This window comes from Silurus meridionalis, chromosome 23, assembly GCF_014805685.1.
Source record: "Silurus meridionalis isolate SWU-2019-XX chromosome 23, ASM1480568v1, whole genome shotgun sequence".
Classification (NCBI taxonomy): Eukaryota; Metazoa; Chordata; class Actinopteri; order Siluriformes; family Siluridae; genus Silurus; species Silurus meridionalis.
The window spans coordinates 7,894,223-7,920,315 of NC_060906.1; the positions used below are offsets into that span (position 1 = coordinate 7,894,223).

General features: G+C 38.7%; 1 protein-coding gene across 1 annotated transcript; it reads right to left on the reverse strand.

The window, feature by feature from the left end:
* Positions 1 to 424: 424 nt before the first annotated feature.
* Positions 425 to 23,271, reverse strand: emilin1a (elastin microfibril interfacer 1a). The gene is made up of 8 exons (XM_046836355.1): positions 22,810 to 23,271; positions 11,436 to 11,555; positions 8,368 to 8,555; positions 4,683 to 6,767; positions 3,671 to 3,787; positions 3,562 to 3,579; positions 1,864 to 1,998; positions 425 to 1,728 (listed from the first exon to the last, which is right to left on the reverse strand). Exons 1-8 carry the CDS (start codon positions 22,929 to 22,931, stop codon positions 1,397 to 1,399), a joined length of 3,117 nt encoding a protein of 1,038 aa, XP_046692311.1. The 5' UTR covers positions 22,932 to 23,271; the 3' UTR covers positions 425 to 1,396.
* Between the last annotated feature and the right edge of the window lie 2,822 nt (positions 23,272 to 26,093).

The window sequence follows — 26,093 nt, forward strand, 5'->3', positions numbered from 1 at the left end:
CAAATGTTTAGTAATAAAAAAAAAAAGGTTTCTATAGAGTTGATTTTATTTATAGTTAAGTAAAAAAAAGGACGTTATGAAGAAATGTGTGCTATTATTTATATTTGTAATAAAAAGTGTGAAACAGAAATGTGCGGTGCATTGATCACATGTTCATGAAACTATATGTAAAAAATATAAAAGAGAGAGAGAGAGAGAGAGAGAGAGAGAGAGAGAGAGAGAGAGAGACAGGTATATAAATCTTTGTTTTTATTTATTTAAAAACGCACAAATAACACAAATGCCTATAAAAGTGTCCTTTTTTCAAAATGTTAAAAACTTCAAATTCACAAAAATTATATATATATATATATATATATATATATATATATATATATATATATATATATATATATAAAATAATCAACTGAAATCTGGTAACAAATTAGTTTCTTAGACTGCATTTGATACACAGCAATACCGTATAAAAACATTGAGCTTTTAAAATATAAAACAAATGTCACATTTATTACAAGTTCCAAGCCCAGGAACCAGCAATCTTTCTGAAAAATTATGCTTCATGAAAAAGCGAGTGAATGAGGGAGTGAATTAAAGGGTCTGGCTCCTTTTTCTCATTTCTCTCTCTCTCTCTCTCTCTCTCTCTCTCAGTATAATTAGCTAAAAGAAATGAGTATATGTTCTTATAATTTTCTCACAGGTCTCAGACCATAAAGATGTTTCGTATGCTCCTCTAATGCACTTAAAAAAAACATTGAACTTCAAAGCTTTAGCCTGCTGTACAGTACGTGAGCTATTTATCTTGCCTGCATGGTAAGTTCAAGGTTGAGGAAACAGTAAAAAAAAAAAACATGACAAAACCAACAGCAGCATGCTGACATTTTTATGGTTTACAAAAGCAGGCTTTCTCATAGCTTCTGTTATTTCATATCTGAACTGTTTCTTTTAGAGCATGCGATACTATTTTTTGCTGTCCTTGCTGGCTTGTTATTTCCCAGTGAAGTACATTAACACAAGAGTGAACTCTTTCCCTCCCAAATATGGAGTTTTATGGCAAAATAAGGGCTGCGTTATTATGGCTATTTGAGGGGGAAAAAATGAATGGAACCTTAAGCACATACAAGCAAATTTGTTCACTTCTACAAACACACTTGACTGACTTGATCTCTCTTTCTCTTTCTCGATTCTTTGCTAAATAATTTTAAGACACAAACATAAAAAAAACCTTAGATCTAACAACATATTTTGGATGGTTTTAAAGAAAAAATCTTTGTAGTAAAAAAAAAAAAAGAGCTTTGTAGTTACAAATTTCACTAAAAGTCACTAAGACAGTACAAAATTGTTGAAAAAGAAATATTAAAATCCAAAATCCAATATTTTAACCAATCCTTTCTCACTCTTATAACACAGCATCTATATTCTCATACAGCAGCATCCCACTGAACATGGTAAGAGGTTCGACGGAATCAGCGAGAGTCCCTGTGACCAGGTCAATGCACACAGTGTCTCCCACCTTTAGAGGAAGTATGATGTTGAAAATGACCAGAGATCCTGGAGTTCTTCGTGTTTCAGACATAGGCTTCTCCAAACCCTCGGGCTGGTACCCGGTCGAGTCTCCACGCGCGATACCGTAGTTCGACTTCGACAACACCGCCTCTATCTTTGCGTTTTTCTGCCCAGTTAGGACTGCACTAAAGAAATAACGGCCACTCACCGGGGCTGTGAATATACCTGTAAGAAATGAGCACATCTATCTTTAAGAAAGACATTATTTTATATTTTATTCAGTTACAGTTATCATAAAAAATGTCTATTGAAAAACAGAAGGTAATATATGCTAGAGAACTGCCAGTGATGCCCACATACCTGTTTGTGGACTGTAAGACATCCCTTCATTGACAAAGACCTTATTAAAAACAATGGTGCCTGCACCGACCTGTGGTTGTGTAAGAGCTGCTGAAAAAGACAGCCGTGGTACTTTTGCATCATCTCCTGGAGGACCTGTCGAGTCAAAATTACGTGCACACATTATAAATGTATCGTGTCATGCCAGCATCCCTAGTACAACCCCAATTCCAAAAACATTGGGACACTGTGTAAAATGTAAATAAAAACAAAATGCAATGATTTGCAATGTCATAAATCTGTGTTATATTCACAATAAAACAGAATGAAGAATATACTGAGAATATATAAAATTTTAAGGATAAAATAGGGTCATTTTGAATTTGATGGCTGCAAAAGGTCTTAAAAATGTGGGACAGGGCCACGTTAACCGCTGTGAAGCATCTGTCCCTATACATCTGGAAAGTGAGGAGAAGTTATGGGACAGGGATGTTGTCCTATATGTGCCTGATACAGAATTCTAGCTGCTCAACAGTTCTAGGTGTCCTTTGTTGAGTTTTTCGTTACAAGATGCGGCAAAAGTTTTCAAAAGTTGGAAGGTCAAGACTGCAGGCAGGTCAGTTCAGCTCCCAGCGTCTTCTCCTATAAGTCATGCTATTGTCATAGATGCAGTATACAGTTAGCATTGTTTTGTTTTCTGGATGTTAGCATTTGTTGCTCTAAAACCCATTCAGCATTGATTTCCAGATGTGAAAGCTGTCCATTCCACAGGCACTATTGCACTCCCATACCATCAGAAATACGGCTTTTTGAACTGAGCACTGATAACAAGCCTGATCGTCCTTCTCCTCTTTAGTCCGGAGAATGTGATGTCCACAGTTGCCAAATATTTCAACTGCTTTGCATTTTTATGTTGGGGAACATTATTAGGAAATTGTCTTTCACAGTTTGTTGAATCTCTGCCAAGCTTTTCTTCTGAGAGAATCTGCTTCTCAAAGATACGCAATTGATCCCCAATCATCTTGGTGACCTGTTGTCCTACGGTAACCTACATAGTTGCAAAATGTGTCTTTAACTGTTTAATTTGAATATAACTTTCCATACATTTGTTGCCCTGTCATAACTTATTTTAGATTTGTTGCAGCCATCGAATTTAAAATTATATATTTACTCACTTTAAACATTTGATATGTTTTCTATGTTTCATTGTGAATAAAATATGGGTTTATGAGATTTGCAAATCATTGCATTCTGGTTTTTTTAATTTTTTTATTTTACAGTGTCTAACCTTGAAACTGGGGTTGTATTTAATCTACCCTGAAAACTATTTCCTGCTTTGCTTAGTAAGTTATGATTACACATTGTCACTCTGTACTATGAAGTCACCAGGAAACATCCCTACTTTTTTCACTTGGTTTGCAATTTTCAAACCAGGAGACAGATCAATGTGATTTAAATGTTTATCTCCACTGGTAGTCGATGCACCAAGTTACTCTCCGTATTTGCATTAACTTTTTCATGTCACTACACACGTCCGCATTTCCAACCAGTGGTCACATTTAAAAATGATTGATCTCTGTTCGCTTCGTCGCTATGTATGAACAAAGCTTTACTTGTGTCTTATAAAAAGCATTTTCTTTGTTCTTTCTAGGTTTTCTGTAAGAACTTCACCTCTGTGAGTTGTCTGAGCAGGATAATGGGTCAAAAAAAAAAACTAACCTTCTTCACCTCTTGGACCTGCAAAGCAATACAAAGACATTTGATGATTTAAATAGTAAATAAAGTCTGTAGCAAATAAAACAGGCAGAGAGAGTTCTCCTTTTTGTACCTGGTAGACCAATTGGTCCTTCGTTTCCTGGTATACCTTGAGGACCTTCTCTGCCTGGTGGCCCTATTGGACCTGGTAAACCTTGATGACCTTTCTCTCCTTGTGGTCCTGGAGGTCCTATAATAAAAAAAGTGGAAAAAAAATCCAATCTAATATTGTCAGAATTAGCTTGATTTGAGAATGTACAGGATTTTTGTTTGTCTAGGGTATGACTCGTTCATTTGGAATACTGTTATGTCAATAAGGTTGGATGTAATGCTCAATCTCGGATGACTTGCTTATTTGTTCTTTTTCAGTAACTTTTTAATCCTGGTCCTGGTTGTGTTTATGTCTAGACCATCGTATCATAAAGTAAAAAATCTTGTCACATAACGATATTACTTAATTAGCTGAACGAAATTATACTGTTTTAAATTAGGTTCATGGATATATTGGTACAAGGATAGCAGAATTCATTTTGGTAATGCAAACATGGAAAAAAATAGTTCTTAAGATTCCTATATATTTTTCATTCATCAATCCATAATTCATAATAAATTGTTTTTCTAAAAATGTTTTTCTTAGAGGTACTAGTCTACATTGCGTAACACAAAGTGTGCATTTTTTGTGAAATGTGAAGTAAGCCATTTTTGTATTTGAGTGAACGTACAAAAATTCTTGCTTTGTATGAAATAATTAATCAAAAGTTCAAGTATGTGTATGTGTATAATGGATGCAGTTCAGTGATCCATTCTCCTGTGTATCATACATTTATTAAGATACCAGTAATGTGGGGTTACGCTTGTGTTCTTGTCACAGCTTCTCATTTAACACTGTTCAAATTGAAAAGTAGTGGAATACAAAAAAAGGTATTACATATAAAGTACAGCTAATTAAAAAATGAATTTACAGTAATTGAGCAAAATATTCTTGCATACTGGCCCCATTTATACAGCTATTATTCGATTTCCAGTTATAAGAGTTTTTTAAAAACAGAACATCTTGTTTAGTAACATTGTTTTTGGCTACATACCAGTAAAATTCTGCTCAGTAAAGGTCAGGAAATCGTTTAGGAAGTCCAGTAGTGTGGCGTTGAGACTGTTCATCTTGCGATGAATATCCTCCAAGTGAACACTCTCAATGTTGTGTATGGCTTCCCTCTGAGTAATGAGGGTCGTATTGAGTCCATTAACAAATGTCCAAAGTCCGGAAACCTGTCCGCTTATTGTTGTCAAGATCTGCTCCAGATTCTCTGAACGTGACTCCAGTCTGCCACAAACATTCTCCATTGTCAAAAGCCTTTCCTCAAGGTCCTGACCGCCCTGTTTACACTCCCCTATTTCCACCAAAAGACTGCTAGTAAATTTCTGAATATCATGACTAATGTTCTTGAACTGTTCCTGGCTGCCGTCAATGTGCTCATCTAGACCTTCTTGGATCTTGCTAATTTGCAAAACAATTTTGTTCTTGGAAATACCCAGGTCAGCTATTATGTTGCCATGGCTGTGAACAGTGTGCCCTAATCCCTGCAGGGTGTCATTAACAGAGCTAAAGGTCAGTTTGATTCCTGAGAGCTCACCTTGAATGGACTGAAGATCCTTTTTTAATGTGCTAGTTATATTAATCTGACCATGGATGTGTTCCTTGTGTTCAGTCATACTAATCTGGTATAGGTCCTTGCACTTTTCCACTTCCTCTTTAAGTTTGCCCACTTCCTCCTGCAAGTTGGAGCAGACCTGTGAGCATGCACTTTCATCAGAGATCACCTTTCTGTGCAAGTTAGTGAGTTCATTTTGATAGAGCCCAAAGGTGCTGATGGTTGTGTTTCTCAAGTTGCCAATTTCTTTTTCAATGTCACCGAAAGCAGAACAGTTAATACTTAAGATCTCAACTTCTGTGACAAGCCTATTCAAATTCTCACCATTGTCACCCATGAGAGCTGTGATCTCCTCAACATTGTGGCTTAGGTCTGAAATGCGGTTCATCATAGAGTCACCAGACACGGAAAGATCTTTCAGCTTAGTGTCAAACCTATGGATGTCTTCCGTGTTGGCAATGACTTTCCATTCCAATGCTTTCACAAACTCCACGGTCTTATTTGCTTGGCTTTGTGTCGAACACATATCTGCACACAACGCGACCGCTGACGTCAACCTGCTGTCCAAAACCGACGTCTTGTTTTCCAACTCGTTCACGCGATCTGTGTGGTCAGTAACGGAATTATTTATTTCTCTCATGCTGAGTTCGATCTTAGAAATTGTTTGATTTTGAAATTGTTTTTGATCGTGGACAGACTCCCGTATCTTGCTGATTTCTCTTTCGACAAAATGCTTCGTAGTGGTCTCGGTGTGAGAGCATTTTTGCACAGCTTTCCTCACTGTTCCGTTGAGCCGACGCTCCAAGTGTCTTAGGTGGCTGTTTAGCTTTTCTTCTGATATATTTACTTGTCCTGGATTCCCTGCGATCCCTTTCAACTCTTTTTCAATGCGCTCATATAGAACATCATACAATTCCACGCCGGAACTGACTTTCTTCTCAAGTGCTCCGATCCGCCTCTCGACGTCCACGATGGAATCACAGCAGCTCTTTGAGTGAGTCAGATCTCTCTGCAAAACCTCCACTGTCTGCCTGTGGTGCTGCTCCATGACACTTACATGCTTCTCTAGGGCACGGATTCTCTCCCTGTCCTCCTGCTGCTGCTGCCGAATGCTCTCGACACCACTCTGGCAGGCAGAGCAGGACAGTGTGATGCGAAGCTCGAGCTCACGGAGGATCTCATCCTTCAGCGTACTATACTGACCTCCTCTGTCTAGCTCGTTGCCTACACCATTGCCACTGACCAGATGGTTGTTAATACTTATTAGAGTCCTGTCATGTACTTGTGTCATGTTGTCAAGCAGGTCCAGCTTAGTCTGAATGCTATTAATGGTTTCTCTCATTTCAGGTTGGGCTGCATCAGCAGGGTTCTGACCACTAATGTGGACTCCTTGTGACCAACGAGACTCCTCGTGGACTTTTTGCTTCACTCCCTGTAAGGTGGACTGCATGTCACGAAGTTCTTTATTCAAGCTTTCAATCCTCTTCTCAAGTTGTCTGATTTTATCACTCTCTCCTCTTTCTGAGAAAGGCAAAAACACAACAATTATAGGAATGCTTTTATTTGTTAATTGTCTCACAACTTCTGTGGCATGGTTCTATTCTCAAGCAGAATGGATATGATAGAAAAGCATGTCTGTGGGGCATATTCCTACTCAACCTCTATCATCTGATATTCTTGATACTGTAAACACACATATGCCAGCTTTGATACATCAAATGTCATCAAGTGCTAGAAGATATAATTAGAGCTAAGAGATAGAGAAAGCATAAACCATGGATATCGAGCTCTGTTGAATATGTACTACTAGCAACCCCTGATTATTCCATATGGTGGAGAAAATTGTTCTTCATGGCAAAGAAAGAATGCAGAAATTATTCCGTTTACTGTAAATAAAATCTCTGCAAATGTTTGTTCATATTAAGCTACATATGCAGTTTAGTGTGATAACAGTTTACTTGTTTCATTCACTTGCTTTTGAAATAAGGTCTATTGACAAGTAAAATTTTATTATATATTTTTTTTAACCATGGTTCCCTGACGGGAACAAGATGCTCGTCAACAATGCTTTGTGACCATTTCCACGTTGTCCACATTCAGAATCACATGTGCAATCAGTCCAATGGAAAGTGCGCCGTCACCAGCGGGGTGACATCATGATAAGGAAGCTACAAAAATCACACTAAGTGAAACCTGCAGTGTCTCATTCCATGAGGGGACCATGGTTACATGCGTAACCTGGAGACGTTCCCTTCAGAAACTCGAGCTGCGTCAACAACGCTTTGGCAACAAGAGTTCAATCACACCGGACTGACCAATCTCTGCCTAGTGTGGATAAGCACAGCTAAGTCAAAGGACAGAGTGGCCAGGAGTGGCACTGAGGTCAAGGCAATAAACCTGACAAGGTCAGCGGGGTGGACCAGCCCATAGCGTTGCAGATGTCTTGGAGGGAAACTCCAGAGGACAAAGCCTTAGAGTCTGCCATACTCCTAATCAAGTGAGCTTTGACCCAGAAGGAGCAGGAAGACCAGAGGGGTCTGAAATAGCATCCGCAATCCACTCTGCTCTCAGACAGTTCTGGGAACATATATGTAGATTGCTCGCACTGAACACAGTCGGTTAAGTCCTGGTCTAGAGCCTGAAGAGGAGGGGGAAAGAATGCCTGGCAAAATGAACATTAAATTCATGGGCAACAGCTCTGGTGGACATTCCTGCAGTTAGCATGCAAATTGCATGCTCCCTCAAAATCTGTGCCATTGTGCTGTGTGATAAAACTGTACATTTTAGAGTTGCCTTTTATTGTGGCCAGCCTAAGGCACACCTGTGCAATAATCATGCTGACTAATCAGCATCTTGATATGCCACACTTGTGAGGCGGATGGATTTTCTCGGCAAAGTGCTTGCTAACACAGATTTAGAGAGATTTGTGAACAATATTTAAGAGAAATAGGCCTTTTGTGCGCAGAGAGAAAGTCTTAGATCGTTCTGTGGAGTTCAGCTCATGAAAAATGGGGGCAAAAACAAAAGTGTTGCGTTTATAAATTTGGTCAGTATATAACAGTAAACTATAAAAAACTGCTTTCTCCAAAGCTATGGTAACGTTTTAAAGTCATTTTTGTACCTTCTCCACCCTTCTGTTCATTCCCAGGACTAGGTCCAGATGTTGAAGGTGCACCATTGGTGACCTGTGTGTCATCATTGGGGCCGTTGCTGCAGTCTTCCCCTGAGTAGCCATTGCAACACTTCCATTCCATCTGTGTCACCATTTTGTAAGAAATTTTGTACTTTGGCCTTCTGAATGTCCGATATCTATTAAGTAAGAAATGTATAGATTATAAAAACATATTTTAAAATAATTAAAAATGCTTTGAAAGACCAAAGTTGTCAACATATTTTGTTGTTATAGCGTTATCCCTTAATGGATTAAATTCATTATTTTCCTAAAATTCTACAAACAATATCCCATAATGACAATGTGAAAGAAGTTTTTTGCAATCTTTGCAAAGTTATTACAGCTTAAAAAACTAAAAATTACATGTACATAAGTATTCACAGCCTATGCCATGACACTTAAAATTGAGCTTTGGTGCATCCTGTTTCCACTGATCATCCTTAAGATGTTTCTATAACTTGATTGGAGTCCACTTGATTGGAGTGTTTTATACGGTCCCACAGTTAACAGTGAATATCAGAACACAAACCAAGCCATAAAATACATGGAATTCTCTGTAGACCTCCGAGACAGGATTGTATCAAGGCACAGATCTGGGGAAGAGGACAGAAAAATTTCTGCAGCATTAGAGGGTCGCAAAGAGCACAGTGGCCTCCATCATCTGTAAATGGAAAAAGTTTAGAACCAGGGTTACTGAGCAATCGGGGGAGAAGGGCCTTAGACAGGGAGGTGACCAAGAACCCAATAGTCACTGTGAAGGAGCTCCAGAACAATCATCCCTGCAGCACTTCACCAATCAGGCCTGCATAATAGAGTGGCCAGACAGAAGCCAATCCTCAGTAAAAGGCAAACCTGGAGTTTGCCAAAAAGGCAAACCATGAAAAACAAAGATTTAACTTTTTGGACTGAAATGCCAAACATCATGTCTGGAAGAAACCAGGCACCACTCATCACCTGGCCAACACCATCCATGTTTTTCAGAGGCAGGAACTAGGAGACTAGTCAGGATTGAGGGAAAGATGAATGCAGCAATGTGCAGAGACATCCCTGATGAAAACCTGCTCTAGAGCGCTCTGGAACTTAGACTGGGGTTCGACAATGACCTGAACAAAGCCTAGATAACAAAGGAGTGGCTACAGGACAACTCTGTAAGTAGCACTGTAAGTAGGTTTTCCATGTATATATACACTCCTGAACAAAATCTTAAGACCAGGGGAAACATTCCAAGTATTTGCATTTTGCACTGGTGGATCATAACCAGGTTGTAAGTACTATATACTATCTGGACAAACATTTGTGGACGCCTAACTACAAGAATGGTATGTTGTGGTTTTTTTGCAACATCCCATTCCACATTAAATCTCTATTCAGTGATATATGATCTTTACGCTTCGGGGAAGATTTCTACCAGATTTAAAAATATGCTTGTGGCGATTTGTGCTTATTCAGCTACCAGGGCGTTAGTAAAGCTAGGTACTGATGTAGGTGAGGTCTGGGGTGTAGTCAGCATTCCATTTTATCCCAAAGTTGTTCATTAGGGTTATATTTATAAGTCAGATCTTTGAGTTTAGCTCTTTTTTGGGGACAAAAACAAAAGTGTTGCGCTTATAATTTTGTTCAGCATATTATAATAGTACACTATTTGGAGTTTCTCCAAAGCTATGGTAACATAAGTACATCACAAAGAGAAACTGCTGTTTTATTTAAAGCAAAATGTCACTGGGACTGTGAATTCATATAAATAAAAAACAACACATTTCATTTTTTTTATTTGTAAATATAATTTGTACATTACTATTTGTAAAATGTGTGTTTATAGTACTTCTAAATCAAACAAAACATAAATTTGTTGCTGTCATTAGAATCTTATTCTAATATTTAATGTATTTTTTATTTTATATCATATTTAAACACATAGAGGTGGATAGAGGGATCTACTCTGCCTTTAGAATATTCGCAATAGTTTTACGAGTCGTGAAAAGAGAAAGCACAGGAAATGAGTCAAATTTGAGCCTGAACATTTGGGCTTCCCTAATTTAGGATGAATAGAGTTTAATAAAGATTAATAAAGCCTATTTAAAAACTAATTACATTTTAATGATCCACTTTGTGCCGCTGGTTAAAAATTAGAAAAAAAAATTAATTGGGAGCTGACTTCAGTGAAAATGTTACCTTTTTTCAAGGCAATAACTAATGATTTTATGTTTATGTGCTATGTGACCAATAGAGAGAAATACTGTACTGTGCTGTACATTAAAAACACCTAGTATTTTATTGTTAGAGACAAATGCATGTTCCTGTTGTTTCTATGCAACAAACTCTGTAATTTGCTAGTAGTTATTTTAGCAAACTGTCACCTTGGGCGATAACAGTAGGTTTTGGATGAAACCTTCCACTTTATTAGAACCAGTTTATATTTGGAGAAAATAGCAATGTATTATATAAAGATGTAGGTTACCTGGTGAAAGGAATACTGGACCAATATGGCTACCATTCCAAACTTCAGTTTCATCTGAACTGCATCTTATTTAAACCAACTTGACCATACAGTGGGCTAAAGCACATGTCCAAGCTCTGTTATCTGTCATGGAAAGGCCTGCCCAGTCACTGCACCTAAATTTTATTGAAATGCTCTGGGATGAACTGGATCACAAGGTCAGAAAGAAATCTTGAACAAGAGAAGAACAGCTTTAGCAAGTTTTATAAGAGACACAGCAAAGTATTTTGGCAGAAAGTTTGAAGAAACCAAAATGGCAAGAGTGTAAAAAGCTGTTATTCATGCTAAGGGAGGATTTTTCAATGAAAATAAAGTGTAACATCTGCACACTTATATATTTGTTTGGTCAAAGTGTGTCTGCATACTAATAAATGAACTAGTTTGTTGCATAGTAACAAAAAGAACATACATGTGCCTCTCAAAATCCATAAAAAATAGGTGTTTCCCCACTTTTGACAGACACTATTAATGCCCGTGCAGACTGGATCCATATTTCTGACAAACAGAGCAATATACTTACACCACAACACGAGTGCACTGGCCCCAACCACAATGCTGGTATTCAGGCTTTACAAAGGTCTCCACTCCATCCTCCATAACACAGCTAACGGTTTTCATTACCACATAAGCACACCAGTTCCTGTCGATAGACATGGCAAAATAAAAAAGTTACTGTTGAAAAAAAAAAAAAAAAATATATATATACACACACACACACATACACACACCCATCTATAAGTTCAGGGTAATCAACATCCAGTTTCCTTTCGCCTGTGATTAGAGATGCCTGACAAAAAGCTCAGAGTGGTTTTAAGACACCCAGCAGGCATAAGCAAAGATCACCCCTGGGGGAAAAGCTTGAGCCCCTGGCCTTTATTCTCTATATAACAATTATTATATTTATTAAGACAACAAGGTGTGCCAAAGGCCATGTAGGATCTGCTTCAGTGATGCGTAACTATTACATATTCAGAATGTTACACATTAAGAATGTTACATATTAACATATAAAGATTAAGAATGAGGTAAGGCTGTAATGTTCACTATAATCTCTCTTTCATGTATACACACACACACACACACACACACACACACACACACACACACAAACACACACAAAAGAGGATGTTTATTGTTGTTAAATAATGCAAAATATTTAGTACACAAAAAAAATCTTATTAACTGATTTCTTTATAAAAGGCACAGGGATAGTAACTACATAATATATACATTTTGCTTGGTCATCATCAAACATGCTGAAACATCACAAATGTATAAAATCACATGCTTACAGCTCAAGAGCTTCGGGTTATGTTCCCATTTAGCATCAGAATGTTTTCCCAATTTCAAGAAATTCCAAAGAGAACTTACAGAGAAGAATGACCAGACTGGTTTATGGTAACAGGAAAGGCTTCACACACTAACACAAATAACCCACAACTCAGGCCACACAACATGTCACACCTTGGGGGCTGTGCACTGGAAAAAGATTTGGCAATGCCTTCAACAGCAAAGTCGAAACATCTGTGTCTCACTGTACATGTGCCTTGTGTGTGTGTGTGTGTGTGTGTGTGTGTGTGTGTGTGTGTGTGTGTGTGTGGGTGAGTGTATGACTGCTTTTGGGTGCAAAAAAATAGTAATGGTGCTATTCTCTTTTTTCACTTAAACCTCTGCCCACCAAAATATCTGTTCTTGGCATGACCTACAGAATCTATTAATATGTTTTCTATTATTGATCATCAAACCCTCCCTTTTCCTTCAACAATGCCTAAACACTCTTATTCCAAGCAGGAAATCTCTCTGGCAACCACAAAGCAAAAACATTTATGCTCTGTCATAGTTTGAGTCTTGCCAACAACTTTATACCTTATTCAGCACAATTGTGTGTTCAGGTTCAGAAATCCACCCATCCCGGTAAACCTAACTTATTCTGTCTGCTCTTTTAGATCACTATTTACATTTACATTTATGGCATTTGGCAGATGCTTTTAACCAGCGCCACCTAAAACCGAGAATTTGAGGGTTAAGGGCCTTGCTCAAGGACCCAGCAGTGGCAGCTTAGTTGGGCTGGAATTTGAACTCATGACATTCTGATCCAAATACTGTAAATTAACCACTGATCTACCACCTACCTACCCATTTACCCTGAATTAAACATTTTACACTAAAAAAATAAGTATAATAAATACATGCATTATTTAAAAAGATACAGACTAAAAACAAGTCAAATGATCTGCCAGTGCAGTAAGATAATTACACATTTACATTTGCTGCATTTAGCAGATGCCTTTGTCCAGAGCAACATACAAAAGTGCTTTGAGTCTCTAGCTATTAATATATCTCCACTGGTACACTAGATTACAAACTTAATATAAATATACTCTTAAATTCTACAAAGCAAACTTGGAAAGTGGTTATTTAAGTGTTTCAGGAAGAGGTAGGTCTTCAACCATCGCCTGAAGATAGCCAAGGACTCCACTGTACGGACATCTAGGGGAAGTTCATTCCACCACTTCGGTGCAAGAACAGAGAAGAGCCTTGACGTATACTTACCTCTTATTCTGAAAGAAGGTGGTACCAGTCGAGCAGTGCTGGAGGATCTCAGACAGCGTGGTGCAGTGCAAGGTGTGATGAGGTCTCTGAGGTAAGATGGTGCTGGTCCATTTTTGGCCTTGTAGGCAAGCATCAGTGTTTTGAATCTGATACATGCAGCTACTGGAAGCCAGTGAAGGGAGCGCAGCAGTGGGGTGGTGTTGGAAAACTTGGGCAGATTAAACACAAGTAGTGCAGCTGCGTTTTGGATGATTTGCAGTAGATGAAAACCGTTCAGAGGAAGACCTGCCAGCAGAGAGTTGCAGTAGTCCAGTCTTGAAATGACAAGAGACTGAACAAGCACCTGGGCAGCATGTGTGGACAGAAATGATTGAATCCTTCGGATGTTGTAGAGAAGAAATCGACAGGAACGAGCCACATAAGCGAAATGTGAGAAGAAGGACAGTTGATTGTCCATAGTTAACCCAAGATTACTAGCAGTGGCTGAAGGGCAGATTTTCTTAATCTTTTCATAACAGAAGGAGGCAAAGTCATTAGCAGTCAGGGAGGATGGAGCAGGTGTGGCAGGGGGGTTGAGTAGTGAAGAAAATATATTGTGGCGCTTACGAGGATCTTGTGCCAAGGCCTCAAGCTTTTCCTTGTAGAAGCCTAGAAGGCTACACTTGGTAAGATTTCTTGAAATAAGAAAACATAATTGAGCTTTATAAAAGAGCTAAATGTCTTAAAATAAGCAATAAAAATGTATTCTGAGCATTTGATTTAGACTAATTAACTTAAAACAAGCTTATTATTATTTCTTTTAAACAGTTTGCTTTTTTAAATTTGTGTGAAAAAAAACAGAGCAATTAAACAATAAAATTTACCTTAATTTGAGAATTGTTATCATATTTTATATCATATAACATATTACAAAGCATTTAAATTAAAAACAAGAATACTAATAAAATCCAGATCACACATTATTGAGCATTGCCATCAATTATTTGTTGAAATGTAGATTGTCGTGTAAAACATAGTAGTAATGATGCACAACAACAAGTATATTTAATTTGGTATTAGGTTTTAAATAAATTAGTTGTTGTTGACATAAAACAAGTCTAATTATTGAGCATTTTCATAGGCAAACTAAAAACCAGTTATTACAGCTAAAATTCTTAAAAAAATACAAGGCATCAAATGATGTCTCTGACTTTTAACTAAGTAAGAAAAAAAATTAATAGAAAATCTTAAAACAATCATAATAATCTTACACAATCTGCTCTTGCTTAGTATTTTATTCTTAGAATGAGGCCAAAAAGATTTGAAGATTGAAATAAGATTGCAAGTCATGAAGAGTAATGGTTGAATGATTATATATGTGTTATAAAATATGACTGATTCCCTTTGTAAGAGTTTTCAACATCAGTCATTGGCTTGCCTGAGTGATTCCTTAGTCTTCAAATTCATCAAGCCTGTGGCACCCCATGTGAAATCACCCCAGGGGGTACAGCAGTCCATTACATGGCACGCACACACACACACACACACACACACACACACACACACACACACACACACACACACACACACACACACGATAACACATTCATTTACACACAAGGGCAGATAATCTCAGTCAATCCAGAATCCTGTCAGCATAATGTTTTACACACAAGCAAACTTACATCTCATGACAAAGCCACACCAACAGTGCAAATCCTGCATTCAAAATAATTTCCTATAAACACTAGTTTGTTTTAGAGGCTGTGACATCACACACACACACACACACACACACAAACACACACACACACACACAATTTAGGAACTGAATACAAGCTAAATGAAAAGTGATGGCAGACAGACTTGTGCACCAAAGCAAAAATTTGAATAAACATACGTTAACTCAACCACATCAACAACTATTCAAAAGCTGGAACCTCTGTGATCTGTTCATTTGCCACAATGAGCTTGCTGATTAAGTATACAAAGTCTTCAAAGGCCTGTCAAAAGTGTTATTTTTCCATTTGTGTAGTTTAGAGAAAAGCAAAGGTCTGGAGGTCAACAAAAGGCATACAGGTCACACTTAAGAACTCTTTGATGGTCTCATGTCTGATTTCGCCTCTCCCACCCTACTGGGCAAGACACTGACAGGTTCTTTGAAAGAACAAATCAGACCAGTGCCTCTACCCTTTAGGGCCCAAAACCTCACTATTAAAATCACTCTTGAAATGAAGTCTGTAACAAAGCAGCTTAGGCTTTGTGTAGGGTCTACTGGTTTGGGGTCAGATTTTTTTTACTCCTTAGAAATAAATCAGTGTCAAATAAGTCATCCTAAAATCATTACTTATAAGGCAAGCTTCCTTTAGAAGTTTTTTCATATCCTGAAGCAAGGGTTATTAACTAAGTAATCAAGGTTATTCTCTATCACTAATCGACTAATCCCACCATCTTCCAAGGTACAATGAAGTTCTGCTCTGGGAGCGTGCTAGTGGGATGAACATCCCCATGATGCCCAAGTAGCTGCATACCTAAAAGTCTTTAAATGATGACGAAAAAACTTACTTCTGCCAAAAAAATCTTAAATGAGCACTTATTAGGTATTTTAGCCTTTGGATTAGTGAACTAGTATGAGAATTTATTTATTCATAAAGACTTTAAAGCACTTGTTTATACATATTTATAACTAATTTATCTGTATAAAGCTGCTTTGAGACAATGTATATTGTTAAATGCGCTCTATAAAAAAAAATGTAGTGAACACTAAGTAGCTTTGGATGTCTTCACTGTCTGCTGAAAAGGATTAAATATAGTGGTAATGTTTTCATTTGTTAAATGCAAAAGTTACCAAAAATATTTTGGTAAAATCTTCCAGTATTGGCACAGATGATTCATTAGCTATGGAGCTGATTATAAACTGTTTCCGAGCAGTGGGACACGTGCCTCTATATCTTTGAGGGGTGTCCCCACCACTAACGGGTTCCACTGAGTCCACTTGGGGATGTGGGACAGGGGATGAAAAATTAAAGCATTGTTTACTTGAAGGCAAATGGGCCAGAAGGTCGATATTGATAACGTTGCACAAGGACAAACTTCCAAAACGTAATTCCATCTTTTTTTTTATACTTTGTCTGAATCTGGTTTGTAGAAACGCTCCCCTTTTTGTATGTTAAGCAATCACATGCTACCACAGGGAAAACTTCTGACCATGGAACTAGTTAAACTGAAGTCTGACCATGGCCAATTGCAACTAAATGTCGAACACTCCTTAAGTTTCACAATGACAGCTTCTTGCCACATACCCCCCGCAGTATTGTATTATTAGTAACAAACCCCTTTCTGAGAAAGACCCCTTCTGAGTTGTTGTTATCAGCTTTACTTTGCCAGAGCTTTACCACCAAATTAATGTTTTACACGACAGTCAGGAATAAATTTGTTCAAGTTTAAAACCATGTGTTCTTATCTCAAGTGCTGTCTGTCCATTTCCCTGTGAAGTTTCAGATAAACCTTGCTCCTGGCAAACATCAAACGACTCATTAAAAAGTCTTAAAGAGGGTTAGAGACTGTAGTAGTAATGTATGCCTAAAAGAATTTGAAAATCACTGGACTATTAAGTAGCAGAGAGCTAGTTGGTACAAAATACTGTCTACATCTACAGACTAAAGATTGAAAAAACACTATGACTGGCACAACCTAGTTAAAGATTTTACTTCTCGCCAGATGTTATTCTGCCAAAGAAGTTGAATTAAAACCATCCAAATTAACAAAATATAAACATGCTATACATTACCTATAGAAGGTCTTTTATGGCTTCAAAGAGACACATGCATGTGAATAACAGCTTTACACACTCCTGGTTACGCAACAGTTTGTTTCTTCAAACATTCAGCTGAAATACTTTCTTATAAATCTCACTTGTTCTTTACTAGTTAAAGATTTATTTTTGACCTTGTGATCCGGTTCATCCAAAAGCAGCTCAATAGGATTTAGGCACGAGATGTAGGTGACTGGGAAGGTCATTCCATGATAGATGACACTTCAGGCGAATGTTTACTCTCTATAATGCATATAGAGCTTGGACATACACAGGGCAGGGAACAACAAAGTACCTCCGAACAGTGGTACATTTTTGTACTTTCTTGTTTGTACCTCTAAAAGAACATTTATGAACCCATAATAATAAAGATGTACCTTTTTTATATAACATTATAATATATCATAATATATATATATATATATATATATATATATATATATATATATATATATATATATATATATATATATATATATATATATGTAATATATATCACTAGGGGTGCATCAATAGTATTTTAGAGATACAAACAAGGTGCAAAAATGTAACAATGTTCAGAGGTACATTGCTGTACTGCTGGAGCGACAAAGCATTTTTGTAGGTCTTTTAGGTACATTCCTGTATCTTAATTTTTCTGTGTGTATGGTTTGGGTCGTTGTCTTGTTGTATGGTGAAGTCAGTTAAAATAAGATGAAGTACAGAAGTAATTGCACAGTGTTGAAGTATGATAGCTGGACTCATTCTCCAACCTTCCCAGCTCTAAAACAACCCCAAACCATTAAGCTTTAACCTTTATTTTTGACTGCGGGGGTGAGGCAGTCACAGATAACATCTTCTCTCATGTTCTTCATCTTACATAAGTTCTTGTTTTAGACAGGCACGTTACATCCATTGGAAGGCCAAACACAGTCCTAAGCACTTAAAATACCAAAAGAGAGATGGAGAGAGAAAGGTGTTAGGAGCTAACTCTACTGTTAGCTATGTCATATTTCACAAATCTGTTCAAATAAAAGTGTGATCCAACAAACAGTCTTAAGTGGCATTCTTTCTATAAAAAGATCAGCCCGTGGTTGCAGTTAAGGACTGCAGCTAATCCCTCTGTACACTGTGCTCTTTGAGACGACCAAAGCCAAAAAAGGGCAGGTTTTACAAGCAGCTCTGTCAAGTTGATGGAAACTCTGATAACTTTTTATGTTTTTGCTACAGATGTCAAGTCTGCTTATTTATGGTGAGGGCTGGGCAGAGTGTACAGCTAAATACACTATTCAGTAAACAGTCTATTCACTAACCAGACTATTTAAACCCATTTAGTGACTTCTGAGCAGACATTAGGAACTTGATATGGATTTTCAAGTCACAAACCAAATAGACAGACGTCTTGCTACATACATTTACATTTATGAGTTTTGATACATTCCTTATCCAGAAAGTTACAACTGAGCAGGTAATGGTTAAGGTGCCTTGCTCAAGGGCCCAGCAGTGGCAGCTTGGTAGGGCTGGGATTTTAACTTGTGAACCTTCGAATTCGGAGTACACTACCATAACCATTACATATGAATTAAGCTTTTTATTGGTGCACCTGTGCATCCATGCAGTTATCCAACCAGCCAATCGGCAGCAGCGCAATGCATTAACCGATACAGATGTGGGTTGGAGCTAATGTTTGCATCAAACATCAGAATGGAAAAAAGAGCGATCTCTGTGCCTTTAACCATGGCATGGTTGTTGGTATTAGATGGGTATTTTTAGAACATTTCAAAACGTGCAGATATTCTTCAATATTCACACACAACACTAGTTAAAGTTAATAAAGAATAGTTTGAAAAAAAAATCTTTTGTGTTTAGAGTCTGAATAGAGCAGGGGTCACCAACCTTTTTGAAACTGAGAGCTACTTCTTGGGTACCGATTAATGTGAAGGGCTACCAGTTTGATACACACAGTTTTTAGTTTGATCTGAGATAACTAATTTGCTCAATTTACCTTTTATTATATGTTATTATTAATAATTAATGATACTCATCTATGTGAAGACACTGATCATGTTAATGATTTCTCATAATAATTATCAACAATGATTTAACAAAGTAGGAAACAGCTATTTTTAGAAAAGACTACTTATGTGGTCATTGCGGGCACCACGTTGGTGACCCCTGGTATAGAGTATAGAGTCTCTGTCTTTATACTGGGAAGTGGAAGCACAGTGGTTAAGACATTGGACTTCTGATCAGAAGGTAAGGGTGTCTGCCAAATGTTGTTTGTAAAATTCTTGACAATAACATGAACAATTGCAATCATTTTTTTCCAACCATCATGATGGATGATTTAAATGTCTAATGGAAAACATGTTGATTGTACAAAAACAAAATATATGTTCCTTTTTTTGCTCATTGTAGCTCATATATTTTATATACAAAATAAACTAATATTAAGTGCCAGATTTTGTTGCTGTCATTAAAACAATTTGAAATGAAATTTTATTTCACAGACAATTCCATTGTCAACCAGCTACAGTTGTTTGAAATGATATATCAAAGACACTTCATGGAACATTTTCTCATATGCCTACATACTAGTTTCTCATAAAAAAGAAGACATTGTTCTATTTACAACTAAAGGAACAGTAGTAGTAAGTAGCTGTTAAAGTTTTAAAATAAAATAAATGAAAAAAGTAATAAAAGGTTTTTATTACTTGTTTAAAACAATAGAAGGGCATAGAACAACAGTCCTGAGCTAATTCTACAAAACTGATCAGCACAAATTAATTATTTTCATTTAATTAGAGTATTTTTGAGTCACTCACTCAACTATTTTAAACTATTTTATTAACATGCATTTCAGATGCAATACCGGATGCAATATATTTAGATGATGCTTAAAATAGCGTCACATCATCATGCTCCTCTGAGTGAGCACCCTTTCAGCCACTCTTTTTGAGACTGACCTGCTTGTTGGTGAATGGTTTTAAACTTGCTGCTCTGGTTGGCCATGGAATCCCTGAGGTGCATGTTATTCTAAAACCAGGCTTTGTTTTCCAGTTTTCTTGTTCTTGTTCTTCTTTTTCTTTTGTCTGCTCCCATTAGGGGTCGCCACAGCAGATCATCTGTTTCTATACTACTCTGTCTTATACTTCTGTCTTATACATCCATAAACCTCCTCCTTGGCCTTTTTTTTTTCTCCTTCCTGGTGGCGCTATTCTCAGCGTTCTCCTACCGATATACTCCATGTCCCTACTTTGCACATGTCCAAACCATCTCAATCGGGCCTCTCTCACTTTGTCCCCAAAACGTCCTACATGCACTGTCCCTCTAATTAACTTGTTTCTAATCCTGTCCATCGTCGTCACTCTCAATGAAAATCTTAATATCTCCAGCTGTGCCACCACCAGCTCCACCTCCTGTCTTTTGTTTAATGCCACTGTCTCTAAAGCATACAACATTGCAGGTCTCACCACAGTCCTATAAACTTTCCCTTTTACTCTTGCACTCCTGCCACTCGTCTCCACCCACTTCCCCCTGCATGCACACTTTTCTTTACTTCTCTAACACACTCTCCATTACTTTGCACTATTGACTCCAGGTACCTGCAACTGCACCACTCCACTGCCCTCCCTCTCATTCACACACATGTACTCTGTCTTACTCCTTCTCACTTTCATTCCCCTTTTCTCCAGCACGTACCTCCACATCTCCAGACTCTTCTTAACCTGCTCCCTACTCTCACTACAAATGACAATATCATCCGCAAACATCATAGTCCACAGAGACTTCTGTCTGACCTCGTCCGTCAACCTGTCCATCACCACTGCAAACAGGAAAGGGCTCAGAGCCGATCCTTGATGCAGTCCAACCTCCACCTTGAACCAGTCTGTTGTTCCTACTGCACACTTCACTGCTGTCACACTGTCCTCATACATGTCCTGCAACACCCTCACATAATTCTCTGACACACCTGACTTCCACGCTTCTACCGATATGTCATCTGGTCTAACCGACTTTCCACACTTCATCCTCTTAATCACTGCTTTTACTTTCTCCTTACTAATCCTATCTACTTCCTGCTTCACCATCTCCACACCATCCAAATTTCTCACTCTCTAATTTCCCCACATTCATCAGCTTCCCTCACATCTCCATCTTCATCCTTTATTGCTCTAACTTGCAGCACATCCTTCCCAGGTCGGTCCCTCTGCCTGGACAATCAGTTTAAATCCTTTATTCCTTCCTTAGTGTCCAACATCTCATACAGCTCCTCATATGCCTTTTCCATAGCTTTAGCCCCATCCCTCTTCACCTGCTGCCGTGACTTATTGTACTCAGAGTCAGAAATTTTACATATTTTATTTACCATGCTCAAATTCAATATCATATTATATATCTTAAGATTGCATATATTCTTAGTTTAAACATTTGCTCTCTCTCTCTCTCTCTCTCTCTCTCTCTCTCTCTCTATATATATATATATATATATATATATATATATATATATATATAGAGAGAGAGAGAGAGAGAGAGAGAGAGAGAGAGAGAGCAAATGTTTAAACTAAGAATATATGCAATCTTAAGATATATAATATGATATTGAATTTGATGGCTGCAACAGGTCTCAAAAAAGTTGGGACAGGGCCATGTTTACATTAGCATCATGTCTTCAAATGTTTTGTAAATTTAGTGAATTGAAATTGAAACGGTGTAATTTAATAACACTTGTTTTTACCAGACTTTTGTTGACCCATCCCAACTTTTTTGAGACGTGTTGCAGCCGTTAAATTCAAAATTCCTTAATTTCTTCCTTAAAAGGTACAGTTTCACAATTTGAACGTTTAATATGTTTTCAATGTTCTATTCTGAATGAAATATGGAAATATGAGATTTGCAAATCTGTTTATATTTACATTTTACACAACTTTTTGGAATTGGGCTTGTGTGAGATTCACATTAACTAACATTTACCCTACAATCCTTCAAAGGATAAACAAAACCCTTCATACAAATTTTATTTTGCAATATAAAAGTTTTTTAATGCAATACAGGTGTATATAACTTGTATTAACCTTGAATGACCTACTTCCCTGTCTTCCTTCAGGCCAAACTCTTCCACGGTGGCACTCATCCTCTCCTCATTCAAGTTCTCTTTCTCACTCACTTCCCTCTTTTGTATCGTTCCTAATGTTCCTCCCTGTCTTTCTTCATTTCACAATTTGATTCTAAAATACGTTTTAGTGTAATGCATTAGGATGGTAGGCAGAATACATCCCCAAGTAGTGGGACTGAAGAAAAACAGGTCTCATGGCCACATAAGCAACAAATCAAGTTCATAAACTAGACCTAGATGATCATTTATACTTCTCATTGATTATTCTGATCCCAGTATTGGAATGCAGTAAGTCACGCCCACAAATATGACGTCATATACGTAGTAAATTCTCAAGAATGAACTCATGCATGAAACAAATCATTTTGGGTCCTCTTTTACCAGAATTCCCTCTATATTTTTACAGGGTTCAGGGTTCAGGGTTTGGGGGTCTAGAGTTGAAGGTGTCCTCACCTGTGTCTGCTGACTGCGCGCGCGTGCTGAGTGTGTGTGGGTGCTGTGTGAGATCCCGCTACACACACGCATTGGTGCAGCAGCAGCGCAGAGAAAGTCAGAAGAAAAGAGCGCGCCATCATTTACAGGAGTAAAAGATCTCTTTTCAACAGAGTTACATCCGATTCAATATGCCAAAAGAAGGTTTCAAAAAAGGTAAAAAAAAAAAAATAAATAAATAAATGTTTAAAAAGTCCGCTTTGCGCGCAGGAACGGGTGATCCGCGAGTGGCTCTCTCTAATCCCTCCAAAAAGAATTTTCAAAACCACAGCTTTAAGGTCATTCCGTAAGAATCTGGTGAACCAAAGTTGAGAATCCCTTCAGCATCCACATGGTTATCCACTCCGTCCTACGACATGTGCAGATACAATGATATTGAGTGTTCAGTGGCCCACAGGAACTGCTCTCTCTCTCTCTCTCTCTCTCTCTCTCTGTCCCACCTCTATAACTTCATCTCCTTCCCAACTTTCTTTCTCTCTCTCTCTCTCTCTCTCTCTCTCTCTCTCCCACCTCTATAACTTCATCTTTATCCCAACTCTCTCTCTTTCTCTCTCTTTCTGTGCCTCTCTCTTTAACTCTATGCCCCAACTATAAGTCAATCAGTCAGTCAGAAATAATAATAAACTATAATACAGTTTTTCTCAGTTGTTTTTAAGCATTTGTCAAATCGGAAATGAAATTCTCAAAACTACTTGTTCAACCTCTACATAATTTAGTCACTCGTGCTCATCATAAGAACATTTCTTTTATTTTTGATCAAATTGTAAATGGTTTTGTACATTCATTTAATCAATTGTGTACAATTGTCTGCTGTTTTCTACATTATCAGTTGTTTATGTCAAGATGATTAAAATATATATTATTTTAGTTTCACTGGAATAGTCTTAACCCCCAAAACTTCTTGGAGAGTGTATACAGACAGAGCAAAACAAAGAATTATAAATTCTGAAAATGGAGGAACAACCAAGAAACGAACAGCCACGTGTATAGCACAGTATGATAATAAATATAAAAATAAATAAATAAATAAATAAATCAAATATGCAATTAAATAAATTAATTTGTGCTGCTGAAACTCATAGATGGCAAACAGAAGGAAGTAATTATTTGTGCATTGTCAGTCACTGTAATCCAAAGTCAGATTTATATCAAGAAATCCTGAAACAGTGCCCCATCATACTGACAACATGACTAAACATTTAGATGATCTTGTTTGTGAACAACTATGAAGGGAAGTTCATTCTGATGGGAATAACATGTTCATTGACACAAATACTTTCTTTTGAGAGATGAACTAAGGATTTTGAGAAAAGTATAGGCTTTTGCAAGAAATCGAGTGTTCCCTTTCAGGAACTCAAACTGCGTCACAACGCATTTCTGCATTGTCCACACTCTGAATCATGTGTGTAATCTGTCCAATGGAAGGCGGGGTGACGTCACGAACAGGAAGCTTTAGAAAGCACAAGGAGTGAAGCCGGCGCCAGCTTCTGTTTGTTCATGAAGCGCTCTGTGTGTATTTGTGTCAAATTCTTTGTCTATCATTTGTCAATATGAAGGCATCTAAGAATGTTAAGTGCACTTTTCGGCTGTGTGTTCCTTCCTACCCCCGGTATATCACAGGGGGATACCCATAGCCTCTGTGTGGCTTGCTGGAAGCGAAGCAAGCTAAGTCGCTAAGCACTGTGCTCACATGTCTATGGGATCGCTCCGCTCCCAATTGGCACTCTTTGAGGAGGGGTCCTTACTCCTTGCGGTTCTGGTCCCGCTCTCGCTGAGGCTTAGCGAGCCCAAAGTCAAGGAGCTCATGGAGGTTGTGATACGTGCCGTGGAGAAGCTTTGCTGGCCAATAAGATGCTTCCGGCATCACAACCTCCACGTCGGGGTTTACCTTTTTCACCTGACCCACCGAGGTGTCCAGGTCCTGGGTGAAGCCTTTCTCGGTCCGCCACTTTAGCCCCAAGACGGCGTTATATTCCAACATCATGGGACTTAGGAATCACGGTTATGGAGCCATGCCTCGAGTTGAAGAGACGCATACCCGACATTACCCACCAAGCCCCTGCGTACTACATCAGCGATAGTGGGTAAGGCGCATGCCGCAGCAGGTCAGGCCCCAACCCCAAACCAGCACCTCCCATCCAGAGGTTCAGAAATGGAGTGCTGCGACACGCACTCCCTATGACAGAGATTCGGCACGGCGCTCAGGTTCGAAGCCTGGACAGCACCTCGTACAACACCTCAATGGTCTCATATATCAACCACCAGGGGGGTCTGGCAGATCCTCCTGTGGGCCCAGGGAAAGCTCCTTACACCCTGAGAGCAGCTCACATCCCAGGCCGGTTGAACAACGCAGCGGATACCCTGTCGAAGCAAGGTTCCAGACCTGTGTGCCTCCACCCTTATGTAGTGGAGCAGATCTGGGAGAGGTTTGTACCTGTTCGTCTTTGGGATCTAGAGACGTCGCACTGTCCCTTATACCCCCCCTTCCCCAGACGCCATGCCTGTACTCCTTTCAGGAGTTCTGGAGAGAGTTCACAGGGATGGAGTCCGTCTCCTCCTGGTAGACCTGGTATCCTGCAGGAACAGTTAGAAAACTTTCTGCGTATTAGGCCCCCATGTCAGGGCATTCACTGGGCAGAGACCCGTTCCTGACATGTTTTATTGGCAGCATCCGGAGGCTCAGGCCTCTAGTGTGACCAAGAGTGCCTGGGCGGGACCTAGCCGTTGTGCTGGAGGCTTTGTCTGAGCCCCCCTTCAAGACGTTGGGCAAGATTTCATGGAGGAACTTGTCTATTAAGACTGCGTTTTTGCTGGCTACCTGCTGTCTGAGAAAAGTAGGTGATCTACAGGCCCTCTCTGTGGCCCCCTCCATTCTGGAGTTCACTCCAGCCATGGCCATTGCCTTCCTGCACCCTAGAGCGGGTTACACCCCCAAGGTGCCCTCATCGTCCCACGACCTGTTAGGCTCCGGGCATTCAATCCTCCTTCATTACAGACCCCAAACCAGGAGAAATTGAACCGGCTGTGCCCGGATATTCACAAGACAAGTCCTTGGAGAAAGTTGGAACAATTGTTTATCTGCTACGCTTTCTGCTCATAAGCAGACCCTCAGCAGATGGATTATCAATGCTATTGCGTCCTCCTATGAGTCCTCTGGTCTCCCCGCACTATTCGGGGTCAGAACGCACTCGAGTGTGGCAGCGTCTAAGGCTTGGTCCTCTGGAGTGTCCCTCTATGACCTCTGC

Excerpts from the sequence above, each read along its gene's own strand:
- emilin1a (XM_046836355.1), bottom strand. The coding sequence starts at position 22,931 with ATGATGGCGCGCTCTTTTCTTCTGACTTTCTCTGCGCTGCTGCTGCAC. Across the intron at positions 11,556-22,809 it reads CGCGCAGTCAGCAGACACAG|GAACTGGTGTGCTTATGTGG; the intron begins GTGAGGACACCT and ends GTCTATCGACAG. Across the intron at positions 6,768-8,367 it reads TGAACAGAAGGGTGGAGAAG|AAAGAGGAGAGAGTGATAAA; the intron begins GTACAAAAATGA and ends TGCCTTTCTCAG.